This window comes from Amphiura filiformis, chromosome 17 (assembly GCF_039555335.1).
Source record: "Amphiura filiformis chromosome 17, Afil_fr2py, whole genome shotgun sequence".
Lineage (NCBI taxonomy): Eukaryota > Metazoa > Echinodermata > Ophiuroidea > Amphilepidida > Amphiuridae > Amphiura > Amphiura filiformis.
Genome location: NC_092644.1, coordinates 41,884,078 through 41,901,986, shown reverse-complemented (window position 1 = coordinate 41,901,986; position 17,909 = coordinate 41,884,078). Strand labels below are relative to the sequence as shown.

Sequence of the window (17,909 nt, the reverse complement as noted above, 5' to 3'; positions counted from 1 at the left end):
TGTAAGGTACTTGGATACATTAAACAGGATAATTATGATTTAGAAATCAGATATGTGAGTACCAATTTTATATAAATTGACTCAATTGCAAAAAAATGTTGCTACGTTTGTATAGATCCCAATGACACACACAGTGGCATAAGCCAGTCTCTGTGTACAAACGGCGTACACGAGACTGGCAAGTCTATACCACATCGTTACGACTCTAAAAGCGACCGAGTCAATGGGGGGATATACTATCATGACTATTGGGCAACTAAGATGTCAAATGAGTAATCATATTTAATCGCTAGGCACAGGTGGACCCAGGAGCATTATTTACGTTAGAACATAGATAGGATAGAATATCCTGGCTTCATGACAGAGTCATCCTCATTTGTCTTGAAGGACTGGCAATTTCAGTGATGTTATTGGATTCCTTGGGCTATAATTAACATAATTCTGTAGATTATGCTCCATTCAAGCAAAGTTTGATTAAATAATGTCATTGTGTGTCTTCTGCAAGGAAAGCATTGTTCCAATACACGCATCAAGCTGAAAATTCAACCTTTGTTGTCACAATGAAAAGTGCAAAAAGACAATCTATTTGAATGAAATTAATAAAAAAGAAATTTGTTGTATTCTGTTGGCAGGACATCCGGGCTATCTCTAGTCTCAGGCCCAAACTGCATGTGGCCCACGGTTTGTTATGAACAACAGAAACCGAATGTGAAGGAGCCTACATAGCGATGTTGTTGGAGTGATATTCAATTCGGGAAAAAACGACACTCGACCATAGAATTTAATGTTCAGTTCTTCCACTGTGAAGACTTAGAAACGGTTGTGTGATTCCACTGACTATTTGCGGTCGAAATTTACATAACACCAATGACAGAAATCATCAACAAAAAATCAAATCAGGGACTTGTTTTCACTTGAACATCATCAACTGGAAGTGATGTGACACAGGCCGACAGAATATGACCAAGAGATGAAATCACAGAATTAGCATAACATTAGACATGGCTACCTTTGAAATTGTACTGTTAATTACAACATAAATATAATTTAGTTTACATCTATACCTGGAAAATTGTAGCTGCTGTTAGTGAGGTAACAGAAGCAATAACTTCATTTCGGATTTTTATGTAAAATAAATTATTATAGCACGAATCTCTGGTCCCCTTCAATTTCTTATCTCTTTTAAAAAGGAAAAAATCTTGGCCAATTGCCCAGATAAAAACTGACATACACTTGTTACTTTGATTACAGACAGAACAGAATGAACATGAATACATTTGAACCTTGACTAATTTGCTAAGCAACTTGGACCAACACCATGACATGTTCAGATGACATGTTCAGAATGTAAAAATATGTTAAGGGGTAGTACACTCCTGTGGTAAATTTGTGACTATTTGTGCATTTTTCTCAAAAAATGATAACAAACTGGTAACCAAAGTTATGTATATTATTGGGCCAAGGAATCCAATTACTACACTGAAATTTCAGTGATTCAAGACAAGCGGTTCAGTATATATGATAGGAAATGAGGTACATCCTAGTGGTACCTTATTTCTTATCGTAAATAATGAACCGCTTGTCTCAAGTCACTGAAATTCCAGTGTAGTAATTGGATTCATTGCCCCTATAATATACCGAATTTTTGTTACCCCTGTGTTTTTAGTTTTTTTAAAAATGCAAAAATAGACACAAATTTATGGAGTGGTGTAGTACCCCCTTAAGTCATTGAATAACATTAAGTTACATAGTTACCTGCCATATCTCCAAACCCAGCTTTGGCCATTTCATCCAGGATGGTGACTTTTGTTTCTTTCTTTGGTAGCTTCCTCTTTGATTTAGTTCTTCTTGGTTTCTTGGAAGGGGTTTGTGGTGGTGGTGCTACTTTGGCAGCTGCTGGTGCTGGTGTTGGTTTCTTAGGTGCTGGTGCTGCTGGAAGTGTTGGTTTTTTAGGTGCTGCTGCTGCTGCTGGGAGTGTTGGTTTTTTAGGGCGGGAAACCGCTGCTGGCAAAGCAGCCTTTTTAGCGCCTTTTGGTACTGGTTTGTCTGTAATAAGTGGAGACAAAATTGCACAAAATATTAAGAAATATTCAGAATCCCATGAATATACATGATCAAGTTATACATAATGTGACAAAAAAAATACAAATGCAAAGGGATGTAATTAATATTTAATTTCATTGCAAAGTGCTAATAGTGTGATACAAATTGGCTGATGATATGAAACAAAGAATGGCAGACTGTATTGTATTTAATCAACAGCCCAGGCCTTTGCATTTATGGAAGAGGGTGTTTATTGGAAGTGAATTGTGAATTTAAAAGAAATTAAACATCTAGTTCAATTTCTCAATGATGCTCCTTTTGAAAGGAAGTATTTAAGTGTATACTAATGCTATTTCTATGGTGCCCACGAAAATGGTGTGGAACAAGAAATATTTGTACTAAATAAATATTTGTATTAAATACAACTAAATAACACTTCAAGTGCATCATCAAGCAAGAATCTGGTGGATTTCTAGAGAATGAAATGAAAGGAGGTTTGAATCATAATAAGATTGTCCATGCAATATAGCGATCATCGCTCCATGACTGATGAAGTTTGAAGTTTACTCACATGGAATTGTTTCCATTTGTTTTTAATTTGTTGCCTAAATATTGGAGGGGGTGTTTATTAGAAGGGGGAGATGTTATTACAAACAATACATTATACATCTGCACAGCATTTAAGAGGCAAATTGTGTAATATTGATGAAACATTGTGGATGTCAGTAATAAATGACATTTACAGCTTTGCACTATATATTGATAGTCATTAACTGAAATGATTGTTTGCCTGGGGTTGATGGAATACAGCTCTTAATCAAATGATACTGCTCTTACCTTTAGCTGTGGTGTTTGGGGAGACAGGCATAGAAGCCTTATTATCAGGTGTCGTTGGTGGAGTGCAGTAAATGATTGGACTTGCACCTGTAATTAGATGAGAAATAGAAATAATGCAGACATTATCATAAAGTATTCATAAGCCCATATACATTACAAGTAAGATTAATTATTTGTAAACATGTGAATCCAAATGGAGATTATTAATATTTCAAAATCAAATGCAAAGTGCATAATAGTTTCAATTTCACACAAAATGAAAGTTAGGTACGTCTGATAGTTGTAACATGCCAACAAGTTTGGTAATTACTGCAAACTTTTTGATGATGTATTATATTGGTAGTTTAAAAATTGAATGCAATGCACATTTTCAGTAGTATTGTGAAAACAAATTGTGTTATATTCACAAAACAAATTAGGATGATTTGGATAATAAATACAAGTACAACATTGCACCATCTGCTTGAAAATCATTGACAAAAATTATTGGTGATGTGTAAAGGCATAAGTATGTGTCCTTGGAAGCTGGCTCTCTGACACAGAACGCAACCTAAAATATGGGCCCTCCCAAATTCCTGCAATGATGTCTAAAGAAATAGCATATAAGTCAAATTGACATAAATGCAACCACATGAAAAGAACTATCTATTTTAAGAACGATATGCAAAAGTGGAAGTTATCAATTTGTTTGTCATTTGTAAAGCCATTATCAAGATGTATGAAATTTGAACAATTAATGTGGTCGCAAGATTATACACCAAAAAAACCAAAACAAGAAGAACACTTGTTAAGCTTTTATTGACTTGGTTACTCACCGTATGAGAACTGAGTAGGTATGGGTACATGGTGCTGTTCTGAAATGAAATAATTGAAATACAATTGTCAGCTTCGAATGCAAATATATTAGACTCACCATAACTGAAATGGAATGTGAGCTCACTGTCAATTGTGTTTGGCTTTAAAGCCTCCTCCAAGGTGGTACTACACCTGTCATAAATTTTGTGTATGTATATAATAGGGCCAAGGAATGCAAATCATTCAGCGACATTTCAGTAAGTCAAGACAAGTGGTTCATTATAATATGCTAAGAAATGAGGTACATTCTAGCCATAAATCTGTTCTTATCATAAATACTGTACCGCTTGTCTTGAGCCACTGAAATTGCAGTGTATTTCTGGTTTCCTGGCCCCTATAATATGCATAACTTTTGTTCCCAGTGTGTTATTATTTTTGGAGAATAATGCAAACATAGACGCAAATATATGAAGGGGTGTAGTATTACCTAAAGCTGTTTGGGTTCATATACAAAAAAAAATACAGTCATGTAAATGTTCCATACCTGTGCCCTCTAAGTGTACTTGAAGACAGCACACAATTTATTGGGATATCATAAACCAGCAAAGTAAAAAGAAACAAAAATCCCAAGGCCAAACAAGAAACACTGATCGTCTCATGTTTCCCTCGCGCTTGAAATTTATGATAGTGAACACATTACAAAATTGGTTCCCTATAAAATGAAGCACAATTGCCAGTGGCAAAACATATTTCTTTACCCAAAGAAAGTATAATTTCCCGTAAATTACCAAATTTGTTACTAATGAGATTCTGGATTTCCTTTTTATTCGATGCCCAACACTCATATGATTGTAAAGCAAACATATAGGGATAGTTTTTTCAGTTGGTTAGTATTTGCATAATTACAATTACTTACTTGTTTTTGCTTTAATTACAGCTGTTGCTTGGTGCAACTGCACAGGGACTTCCTCACGCATCTTTGTCAGTAACTCCCTTGTCTGTTGCTTCTTGGCAGCATTGGTAGAATCAAATGCAAGTAAGACATCTGTTAACCCTCTTCCCAAAGATTGGGCTAAGTCATCTACCTGGAAAGAGGACAAGAAATATTAGAAACGTTTGTAACTGCGATGTAGTACTGAAAAATACATGTTGGGTTGTTCTGAAGAAATATTCCTGGTGCCAATGTGAATAAAATCACAATATCAAACGGGTAAATTTTATGTGACATACTGGCATAAACCCTCAATCTTCAAATATTGCCTTCTTCACTGCAACAAGACCCTTCCTATAGTACATGTACCTTCATAGTGTTCTGTGATATATTGTGGTAAACACCCTAGTAACAACCAAATGAAAACAAAAAAGCAGGTGACATGTAGAAAGATCTTCAAGCTCTACATGTAGTTATTGCATTTCAGATAACAGGAACTCAATTTGTGTTCAAATATGATGCAAAAGATGATAGTAAATGAGGTGTCCTAGTACATATTTGTAACAGTAAAAATTGTGCACAACCCTATTTTTTCCCAAACAAAATAATTATGTACAAACATGCAGTGTGTAATTTGAAAATAAGATGTTTTCTACATGAACTTACCTTTGCAATGGCTGTCTTAAGATCACCCATGGCTATAATTAATAAAGACAAGTAAGTATAAACATAAGATATATAAGTAAACATTTGAAAACAACGCAGCAAAGGTTAGAAAATTTATATTTAAATTATAGTGAATAAATGTCATGCAAGCTTTGAAATGCATTCAACAGCAATTTGTTTTTCACAAGTCTTACTGGGATCTTACAAGAACCAGGAGCAACTTGTGAAGAATGTGAGGATATTTCAAATATTATCCTTTTGTGTATACATGACAACATACAATACTTTTGCATGAAAATTGTGCCCAAAACAATTGGTTTGAGGAAGTTGCTTTATGGTTCATGTGAATTTTTCTAACTGCAAGAGCAATTGGTGACTTTACGTGGCCAAATTTTGTACCAGTGCTGGTTTGCTTATTTCAAGGTTTGATGTCATTATCTCAACCTATTTTCTATATCCTTACACATTGGAAAATTAAACCAAGAACAAGTGATCGATTTCTATTTCTACCAGAGCTATAGGAGCACATGTTACTATAATGAAAAACAGATAATTTATACAAAGAATTGATCCAACTGATGTTACTGTCAATTATGAATCTTGATTGGTTTATACTTGGTGGCAATTGAAGAATGGGAATAGCATACAATGGCAAAAATTATATACCGGTACTTTTAAAAGGCAAAAACAACTTATCTGGGCATTGTTGACAAGGTGGCTTTGAAAAAAAACATTTCTTAATTCCTATTATAAAGACTTTAATTTTAAGATGGTTTGTATGTTTTGAAGGTGGAAAATTAACAATAAGGCGCCTGGTTTATACTGCTGCAATAAGCAAGTCATCATCACGACACTTGTAAGTAAACCATGCTTGAGTTTGATTGACAGATGACATCAGATGTGGTAAACTCTTTTTATCTGTCTTTCTTTAAATACTTATTACTAATTTCATTACAGATTTAAAATAGATGGCACCATATAAGTTGATATATATTCAACAGTTTGTAGCCATCTTATAAACTGTGCCATACATTTGTTACCAGGGTAGCGCTAAATAAAATGCTTTGGAGTGACTCCAAACTTGCAGAAAATCTGAAATTAATAGGAGCTCCGTAATATATTGTGCTGAGTCAGAATTGCAAATGCAGCATAAACAGTATAATGCGTTAGCATTAGATTACATAGCTGGGGTCTGCATGAACCCCTGTAAAAAACTTGTAAAAAATTTGAAAATAGGGGTTAGTATTCAAAATGCAGCCTAGCGCTATCCCGTTAAATGTTACAGAAGTACACTTCCATTTAACAAATAAACATTACTGGTAATAAATATTTAAAATATAGAGGATTGTACATTGTATACCATCTTACAGAGCTTAACATGCATCACAAACAACACCTCTATTTGGCAACGAAGAGGTAACATAACTACCTGGAAACTGGATTACACACTTGATAATACCATGAACATGATAATACAAAGTCTATGTGGAGGTCAAAAAGAAACTTTTTTACAACTTGTAAATCACTTGTGAGGTCATATCTTAAAATACTGTCAATCAAAATGAACCTAAATTACACACAGGATTACCTGAATACTCTACTCAAAACACATGTCAGTAACCAAGCAGTTGTCCAAATGACACAACAGCAAAATGCACTGTCACGGGACAGCTTCCTGGACTACGTTCACTTTCACAGCCCAACATTTGGCACCCAATACAAAAAATCTGTGAGAATACACACAAGATCCTGAAAAACGGGGTTACTTTCTGCTTTTCATACACTTTTTCAGGAAACAGGGCTGGGCTGTGAATGTGGTCCAGGAAGCTGTCCCCTGTCAGTGCATTTTGCTGTTGTGTCAGTTGGATAACTGCTTGGTTACTGACATGTGGAGTAGAGTATTTAAATAAATCTGTGTGTCATTTTGGTTCAATTTGATGGACGTGATTTCAAGATATAACATTGTGAATTCATCATAGTTTAGCGAGATCCCTGGCTCCAATCATGTGAGAATACTCAACACAGGTCTTAGAGTTATCAATATCAATTAAGGGGGGTACTACACCCATGGTCAATTTTTGTGCCTATTTTGTCATTTTTCAAAGAAAATGACAGCGCATTTGATACAAGTAAGATATGCATATTATAGGGGCAATGACTACAACTAAGTGCAGCAACTCAAGACAAGTATTTAATGATTTATATGGATCAAATACTGGTTTTCCCTCATTTTTGACTGTACCCCCACAACTGTTGTCTGTGCTGAAATAAAACTTCCAGTGCAGTAATTGTAGTGTTTGCCCCTATAATATACATATCTTACTAGTCAGCAATGCGCTAAAAGTTTTGAGAAAAATTCAAAAATAGGCACACTTTTGCGCAGGGGTGTAGTATTCCCTTGCTTAATGTGTGTCTATTTTTGCATTTTCCTAATAAAACAGTGGTACGGTATGGTAACAAAAGTTATGTATATTAATATTGGAGCAAGGAATGCATTGACTACACTGGAATTTATTATTACCGTACTAACACGAGTATAGTCCCACCTTCGAGGAAAGTCCCACCCCCAAATTTTCAATAAATTTCAGAAATTTAAAAAAGAAATTTTTAAAGTTATTTATTTGTTCGGCTTTGGAGTGTCCCAGGACCTGGAACTAAATGCTAGGATCATTCATGGTTGACCTAACAAAAAACAAAAAAAAAAAAAAAAAAAAAATTCAAGATGTTTTGTATTTTTTAATATGAAAATTGATATTTTGTATTCATGTCATACTCTATTAATGATTTCAAAATGCATTCAAATTCAATTTTTTTTTTTTTTTTTGGAAATTCGAGTATAGTCCCACCCCCCAATTGTGAAAAATGTTCACCCAAAAACGGGGCGGGACTTGACTCCCGTCAGTACGGTATGTTATTTATGATCAGAATAAAGTAGAGCTAGGATGTACCTTGTTCCTGTCATGTATACCAGTGTGTAATAAGTTTTTGACAAAATTGGAACAATTTATAAAGTCACAAATTTACCACTTGGGTGTAGTACCCCCTTAAATATATTATGAAAGTGTTACTGCTCAAAAGTACATTGTCCGCTTTATTATACTTCATTTAAATATATATAAATTCCTAAAAGACATTTGGCAATGGTACTATATTATAATTTTGTATTTAAATCTGTACATTTCCTATGGGAAATATACCAACATAGCGCAACTACCGTGATGTTGCAAATTTGACGCTAACAACGCGTACGCCGCACAGTTCAAATTTCCAATCAAGAACAACAGATCGCCTCAATATTTGCCGATAAAATTGGAGATATACACGATGAGGCTTCCAATCTACAACAACAGATTGCCTCAGCAGCCAATCAGAGACAAGTGCGTGGAGCGCAGTAAATACGCGATGTATCCTTACAATATCAATAAGCCCTTTCGCAATTTCAGACCATGGTGCATCATGGGTAATATTTGCCGATAAAATTGGGAGATATACACAATGAGGCTACTGTACATTTCCAATGCGGTCAACGGTGCTGTTTGCATAAAAACATCTTGTATTGGGATTTTGCCCATAATTTTGTCGTTATTTCTTCATGGTATCAATATATTTAAAGGGGCATTTCGTGATCCACAGCCTCATCCCCCCACTTTTCTTAAAAAAAGTTGAGATTTTTATATCGCTGGAAACCTCTGGCTACATAATGTTTATGTACAAAATATCTTTTGCAGATTAGTTCGTTTAGCCAAGATAACGTGAAACTTGAATTTCGTTCTGGTGCACCAGAACGAAATTACAACGCATTGTCTATGGAGCAGTGCAATACACATAATACACATGTCACTTGTATGACCCACCCCATGACCCCCAGGAGTGGTGAGTCACTTTACAAAGGTGCGTTGGATTTAACTATACCATCACCCACATGTGCGTCTAAACAATGACGGACATTTGCCGACAATGACTGAGCCCCTCGTCAAAATTGTGACGCACATGTTAAGGATTATGACTGTCCTCATGACGCAAATTTGACTCACCATTTAGGTATTTTGACTGAGACTGATGCACCTAACCATTGACGCACCTAGGTAAAGTGACTGACACTGACGCACCCTCGGGGTATGTTGTGACCTTACATATTGAGTAAATGACCGTACCCTGCGTCACTTATTGGTTGGTAAATGACCCAACCATGACGCCAACCCCCGGGGGTCCTAGGGTAGGTCATGCAAGTGACATGTGTATAATCATGCATAACTCGCAAACGCAAAATCGGAATCACCTGACATTTTGGGATATCATGAAACTTGAAATTCGTTCTGGTGCACCAGAATGAAATTACAACGCATTGTCTATGGAACAGTGCAATACACATAATACACATGTGACTTGTATGACCCACCCCATGACCCCCAGGAGTGGTGAGTCACTTTACAAAGGTGCGTCGGATTTAACTATACCATGACCCACATATGCGTCTAAACAATGACGGACAGTTGCCAACAATGACTGAGCGCCTCTTGTCAAAATTGTGACGCACAATCGCACATGTTAAGGATTATGACTGTCCTCATGACGCAAATTTGACTCACCATTAAGGTATTTTGACTGACACTGATGCACCTAACCAGATCTACACTCTTTCCCAACGCGACGCACTTCCGAGCTTTGGGTAGTTGAACAAGGGACGCACATATTGAGTAAATGACCGTACCCTGCGTCACTTATTGGTTGGTAAATGACCCAACCATGACGCACATCCCCCGGGGGTCCTAGGGTGGGTCATACAAGTGACATGTGTATAATAATCATGCATAACTCGCAAACGCAAAATCGGAATCAACTGAAATTTTGGGAATAGGCTTTTTTCGTGGATATGTACTGAAACATGTCATAAAAAGAGGATGCTAGGATCACGAAATCCTCCTTTAATCAAACAATGTATCATGAAGAAATAAAGACAAAATAATCGGCATAATTCCAGTACAAATTGTTTGTATGCAAACGGCACAGTTCACCGCATTGCAAACGCACTGCAGCCTCCTCGTGTTTATCTCTCGTTGAAGAACTGTGTGACGATGTCTGAGCATGCGCAGTTGCAATTTTGAAAAATTGCGAAAGGGCTTATGTATACAAGCTCGTCAGAGGTTTACTGCTTTTTAGTATAGTGCTGCCTGTGATAAACATGCATACATTGGAGAATTGAAGAGACATACTGATGTTACATAATGAGAGTATACACCATTTAGAGTGAAAACATTCTCACCATAGTTCCACCGCAAGGTTTCCATATGTCTACACCCTACAAGGAATGGCAATGCTAAAATAACTAAACTGATTTTAACTTAGTTTAATACGATCATGACATGACTACCACTAATTACAATAACAATTATTCTGCATGTACACACAGTAGATAGAGTGGTCATGGCCGCCGGAATAGATTTGAAAGGCTTTGCATGCAATTGAAAACGGCAAATTTGATTTTTAGAAATCGCGTTTTATATAATCCATTTGTAATCAGAAATTATGGGCTACCCTAAATTTTGGAGAAATTACCCAGATTTTTAAGTGGAAATAGCACGTGATACTTACGGCTCAACAAAATAATCTTTTTCGGTCAGAAATGGGTGAATACAAATAACCCAATGCATTTTATATCGACATATTCTAACATAAACATGCTGGCATTGCCAACCGGGCGACGATCAAGGGCGCATCCATAGTATTACTCCTGTCAACTTTAGATCAATTCCTTTTTCAGGTGAGAACCGATGCTTACCCAATCAAGTGGGAGCGGACAGTAAACGGGGATGCAAGCGAATACAAAATAATTACGTGAACTTCTTTCTTCAAACAGGCCATCGCTATACAAAATAAGAACTTCAAATTTAACATATATAATTTCAGTTCAAAGAAACATAGGCCAATTCCTAAAACATTAAAACCACGAAACGACGATCAGATCACCAAAATTTTTTTGTTTTGTGTTACTGAAATGTGACATTTTACTACGTTTCGACACACTTTATTTTGAAGCAATAGCAATTTGAAATTCTACTTGCGTGTCCGCGATTATAATGCTATCGCTATTAAATACAACTCCCAATTTAAGACATTCAACTATAAAATATCCTAATAAGATTCTGGGAAATAGTAAATTTATTTGATCTAACATTAATTATCTCGCTTTATCTTCCAGCGATAGCAAGTTTTAACCTACACACAAAGTTTTAAAAGTTTACAGTTGACTCGACACGGAGTTTGGGAACGTTCTACTTTTACCCATTTCTTGAGCGATGCATGATGGCGAATTGTAACATGTTACAGCCTATAAAGTTTTTTAAGTTAAAACGGGTACGATTTTAAAGTTGAAACTGAAAGAAGTTAAACAAGTTCAACCCATTTTTGTAAATCTCATATGGCAATTTTGAATTTGTAACCTTTACATGATTTCGTCAAATCGACCCGGAGTATTAACCCATTTCTTAAGCGATGCGTGATGGTGAATTTTAACATGCACGAAGTTTTAAATAAACAAGAAAAAACCCATTTTAACTTCAAGCGATGGCAAGTTTTAACCTTCACATGATTTTGTAAAGTTAACCAAAGTTTGAAAAAGTTTTTAACAACTTGCACAAAGTTGAAACAGAACAACCGATTTCCAAAGAAAAAACGCATTTTAACTTCAAGCGATGGCAAGTTTTAACCTTCACATGATTTTGTAAAGTTAACCAAAGTTTGAAAAAGTTTTTAACAACTTACACAAAGTTGAAACATAACAACCGATTTCCAAATTGCAACTGTAACAAGCGTAAAGTCAATATCGTAGTTTTAAAAAGTTTTAAACAATTTTTACTTGATGAATTTTGTAAAATTTACACGGAGTTTGAAAAAAGTTCAAAGCAATTCTTAAGGGATGGTCAATTTTAACATGCAACAAGCGTAAAGTCAATACGTAGTTTGAAAAAGTTTTAAACAATTTTGTAAAATTTACACGGACTTTGAATATTAAATACAACTCCCAATTTAAGACATTCAACTATAAAATATCCTAATAAGATTCTGGGAAATAGTAAATTTATTTGATCTAACATTTTATCTCGCTTTATCTTCCAGCGATAGCAAGTTTTAACCTACACACAAAGTTTTAAAAGTTTACAGTTGACTCGACACGGAGTTTGGGAACGTTCTACTTTTACCCATTTCTTGAGCGATGCATGATGGCGAATTGTAACATGTTACAGCCTATAAAGTTTTTAAGTTAAAACGGGTACGATTTTAAAGTTGAAACTGAAAGAAGTTAAACAAGTTCAACCCATTTTTGTTAATCTCATATGGCAATTTTGAATTTGTAACCTTTACATGATTTCGTCAAATCGACCCGGAGTATTAACCCATTTCTTAAGCGATGCGTGATGGTGAATTTTAACATGCACGAAGTTTTAAATAAACAAGAAAAAACCCATTTTAACTTCAAGCGATGGCAAGTTTTAACCTTCACATGATTTTGTAAAGTTAACCAAAGTTTGAAAAAGTTTTTAACAACTTGCACAAAGTTGAAACAGAACAACCGATTTCCAAAGAAAAAACCCATTTTAACTTCAAGCGATGGCAAGTTTTAACCTTCACATGATTTTGTACAAGAAAAAACCCATTTTAACTTCAAGCGATGGCAAGTTTTAACCTTCACATGATTTTGTAAAGTTAACCAAAGTTTGAAAAAGTTTTTAACAACTTGCACAAAGTTGAAACAGAACAACCGATTTCCAAAGAAAAAACCCATTTTAACTTCAAGCGATGGCAAGTTTTAACCTTCACATGATTTTGTAAAGTTAACCAAAGTTTTTAACAACTTGCACAAAGTTGAAACATAACAACCGATTTCCAAATTGCAACTGTAACAAGCGTAATGTCAATATCGTAGTTTTAAAAGTTTTAAACAATTTTTACTTGATGAATTTTGTAAAATTTACACGGAGTTTGAAAAAAGTTCAACGCAATTCTTAAGGGATGGTCAATTTTAACATGCAACAAGCGTAAAGTCAATACGTAGTTTGAAAAAGTTTTAAACAATTTTGTAAAATTTACACGGACTTTGAAAAAGTTCAACGCAATTCTTAAGGGATGGTCAATTCAAAGAGAACAACCGATTTCCAAATTGCAACTGCAACAAGCGTAAAGTCAATACGTAGTTTGAAACAGTTTTAAACAATTTTTACTTGATGAATTTTGTAAAATTTACACGGAGTTTGAAAAAAGTTCAACGCAATTCTTAAGGGATGGTCAATTTTAACATGCAACAAGCGTAAAGTCAATACGTAGTTTGAAAAAGTTTTAAACAATTTGTACTTGATGAATTTTGTAAAATTTACACGGAGTTTGAAAAAAACGCAATTCTTAAGCGATGGTAAATTTTAACATGCACGAAGTTTTGACGCTGAAACTGAAACAAAGACACATCCCAAAATCATAATAAAATAGCCACAATTGCATGCATGCAAGCCAGCTTCTGATTTTAGTGTAATTTAATGAAACTTTGAAAAATATTATTATTGCCTTTTTAGAAATAGCATTGCTGTTCCTTTAGAGTTCTTCAAGACTAAAATGCATACAAAAATCAACTTACATAACAAGAATATACTTATACGGAATAATTACCTGGATAGAAATCCCAATATCACGCTGGATAAATAACAGAAGAACAAGTTTCTCGAAATTTTGGAAAAAGCCTGGAAGCAGATGCTGATGAATGAGACCGAATGAATTTCACGTCTGTCTGCAGTGGATACTTTGAAGCGAAGTGACGCTTTCCTTGGCGTGGTGTAAACAAAAACGATGGAATATCGCATAGGTGTGCGCAACATCATTTCAATTAATTATTTACCGATGCTATAACATTGTAGGCGTTTCAATGTACAAAATCTTCTGTCATAGCGTTACGTAATCGCTATCATCATCATCAATTCGCCCAACACGGATGACTCATTCATGAAGTCAAGTACCAATTTCCTTGATGTGTTTGCAAAGCTGATTGGTCCCCATATTTTACTGCTAGAAAGGCGATTGGTCAAAAAGGCACTTGAACATTTGCCCACACATTGATCAGCCACTTTGACCTTCATATCACGAATTGATCACGCGTCACGATTAGTGACAAGTAGAGCTAAATTACTAGTAGGGATTTTACGTTTCCAATATTACATTCACATGGACGGTCATTTTTTGCGTGGTCGGTAGGATTTTAGCGAGTAGATTTCTTGCAATATTTGGCTTATTTACCATCCAATTTATATCCGACAATGTACCTGTACATCTTTAGCATATCAAGGGTGGCTCAACAAAAATAATTTTTGGAGGTTTCTGATCGTCATGCTCAAACACTTTTATGGACACAATTTTCTCAGCCTCCCAGCCATTAAGTTACTCGTTGTTAACGACGTAACTGATTAGTCGCGACCCCAGATTGCAACGTGGCTGTATCGCGAACATGACTTGAAGACAGAAACCGGCTGTAAAAGAGGTGGGTCATCTCGCGAGAATCTCGCGAGATCTTGTGACTTGCATTGTTTCATCTCGTAAGGTCGATGGCTCAAAAATTATCTTTGAAGTATCACAAATTGCAAGTGTAAGGTACTTGGATACATTAAACAGGATAATTATGATTTAGAAATCAGATATGTGAGTACCAATTTTATATAAATTGACTCAATTGCAAAAAAAATGTTGCTACGTTTGTATAGATCCCAATGACACACACAGTGGCATAAGCCAGTCTCTGTGTACAAACGGCGTACACGAGACTGGCAAGTCTATACCACATCGTTACGACTCTAAAAGCGACCGAGTCAATGGGGGATATACTATCATGACTATTGGGCAACTTCCACTTGATTGGCCCTCAGCCAGTCTGAGATAGAAGTATAAATTCGTAACCAATGGCAACGGTAGGCAAAACCGGCTATGCACGACTATGTGCACGACTATATGGACCAACCTCTGGTTGGATCGCACGGAATACAGAGTTGCCAATGCAGATTAATAAGGTATAATATTGGGTGACTTTGTGAACGTCCAACTAAATTAGTACAATTAGTACAATTCTGAATACTTCGTTATTCTTTTTGTAGATGTCGACTACCATTCAAATTTAATAGGTTTCATCATTAGCACACACTTGACATATCCTGAAAGTGTCACTGAAAAAAATTACTTTGTTTGTCTGCTTTTTTGTAGACAAGAAACACATGAGACATCTGATTGTGTGGACTTTGTGCAAGGAGCCCAAATCCCCACAATAATATATCAGACCACCTCCCCGATCAACACTTGTGATGTCTTCCCTATCTAATCTACAAATATCATAGCCATCAATTTCAATTTCATTGTTGTCAATATTATCAGTAAGCCAGGATTCTGATACACACAAGACATCAAATTCATTTTGGTTAAGAAAAACACGAAGGTGATCAACCTTATTTTGCAAACTACGAATATTGATATGCCCTATTTTGAAACCTTTGTTAAGAGGACATCTCAAGTCAACATAAGTATTACTAAAAGGAAGTTCTGATAAGGACATTTTGAAAAAACAATAATCACACCACCAATTCAATTTGTCTGAAATATTGCCCTTAGTCCCGGGGGGGCCACTGGTCATTGACAAGGGGGTATCATGCGTGGCCATGGAGTTTCAAAAAGCACCCTAAACAAGTATGTGCAACGACTGAAAATACACCCCTAAATAAGTATAACAAGTGTAATATCCTACCCTAAGCAAGTATTGTTTTTTTTTTACCCCTTAGCAAGTAAAACATATATTTTCGACACCCTAAGCAAGTAATACTACTTGAAGCTCCATTTTCATTGATTTCTTTAATAGTAACTCAGAATTACCAGGGCAGAATATGAGCTATTTTAAATTACAAAATAAACGTTACATTATTTTAAGCTGTAGTATCGGAGCCTAAGAGGGAATTAAATGAAAAGAAAATTTACGAAACTCTAACTAAGAAAAGACAACAATGAAGAAAAGAAAATAGAGAAAAACAAGTCAAGAAATATTTTTTTTTGTAGGCCCTATTAAAGTTTCGACAATTTATTCTCCATCCTCGAAATATTATTATAGACCTACAAATCATGTTTCAAAGTGAGACAAAAATCATAAAATAGTGGTCAGATTTTTTTTTTATGACCTAGGCCTTATTGCGAAAAGATGAAAAATGCATAATATTAATAATTTATTTTAAAAGCTTAAAATGACAACAATTAAGGCCTTCTTCTGGGGAAGGAATCGGATGAATATTAAATAGTGGTATTATTTCATAAGTTGAATAAAGTATGATGAAAATAAGTCGGTAAATAGCGACTGAGATGCGTGGTGCTCAATCAGTTCAGCCAAGACTTGCAGGATTCGTGTATGACTGCAGAATTTGATACCAATCCAAAAACGTATTTTAATTCTGCATATCCATCTTACCTTTTAATATTCATTTGATGTTTTCACAATTTATTCAAAAGTTTAAAATTTGTTTTTTAAATAAAATCAAGATCACTTATTGTGACAAAATTCTGACAAAAATATGATGATTGACGATAATAATATAACATGCATGTTTTTATTTATTTATTTTGTGGATATAATAGGTCACAGGTCAAATCAATCAATCCTCTACCGTAGATATTTGTGGTTAAATAATTGTATACAACATGAAAATTAGCTTGAAAATCTTTATTTTTATCCATAATACAAGATAGAAAATTCAAATAATAGTAAATATATTTTAAAATGAAATGAGAAACTTTGGACTTTATAAAGGAGAATTGAAAGTCTTAAAATCAGAGTATACACGTGCTGTGCATGTACAATGTACATTGTACATGTACTGCATATGTACATCACCATTGAATGTTCATGTTGTAGGGTTGTGTAGCATTGAATGGGTTATTGGAAAAATATTAACAGGGCCAGCTGGGCGAAGTCGGCAATCTTTATGGACTTAAAGAAGAGACTAAACAGAGAACTACACAGTCAAGTCTAGGGATAAACATGAAGGACATGAAACTTATGAAGGACTGGAGTCTGGACGGACCCAAAATACGTAAATCTGTTGTGAAAAAGATACCCTTTTTCTCTAATTTCCATGTTTTTGACACCCTATTCACGATACGTACGTACAGTGCCTGATCGTGAAAAAAAAGACCCTTTTTACGTGATTTTTTGGCCACGCATGATACCCCCTTGTCAATGACCAGTGGCCCCCCCGGGCCCTTAGTACAGTTTACATGAAAGTCAAGAGAACATTTGATGCATGAAACAAAATTTTGCCCAGATTTTACATTACTATTACACTCAGCACAAGTCCTTTTTACATTTACCTCTTCTTCCACTGCGATGATGTCATATGAAAATCCTGCTGAAAAGCATTTGATATGCAAGAAATATAGTTCCGGGCAAGAAGAGCTCTGCCTGATTTTGACAGGTGCAGGCCTTCATTCGCGATATGAGTTCTATCTATATTGTTATTGTTTATGAAAAGCAAGTCCTTTGCAGTACACAAATCATGTAGTCTGGCATTAAATTCATTTATCCATATTCGATGAGCATAATTCTTCTGAGTTGTCAATGACGAGATCGCGA

At 35.3% G+C, this 17,909-nt stretch overlaps 2 protein-coding genes across 2 annotated transcripts in view; one reads left to right on the top strand and one right to left on the bottom strand.

Annotated features, from left to right (window-relative positions):
- LOC140137808 (U4/U6 small nuclear ribonucleoprotein Prp31-like) overlaps nucleotides 1-17,909 on the top strand; it is a 99,603-nt gene that overhangs the window by 58,730 nt on the left and 22,964 nt on the right.
- LOC140137810 (uncharacterized) lies at nucleotides 1,731-14,202 on the bottom strand. Its single transcript, XM_072159595.1, has 6 exons — nucleotides 13,931-14,202; nucleotides 5,273-5,304; nucleotides 4,592-4,760; nucleotides 3,696-3,734; nucleotides 2,881-2,967; nucleotides 1,731-2,046 (listed from the first exon to the last, which is right to left on the bottom strand). The coding sequence occupies exons 2-6, from the start codon at nucleotides 5,300-5,302 to the stop codon at nucleotides 1,739-1,741; spliced, it is 633 nt and encodes a 210-aa protein (XP_072015696.1). The 5' UTR covers nucleotides 5,303-5,304; nucleotides 13,931-14,202; the 3' UTR covers nucleotides 1,731-1,738.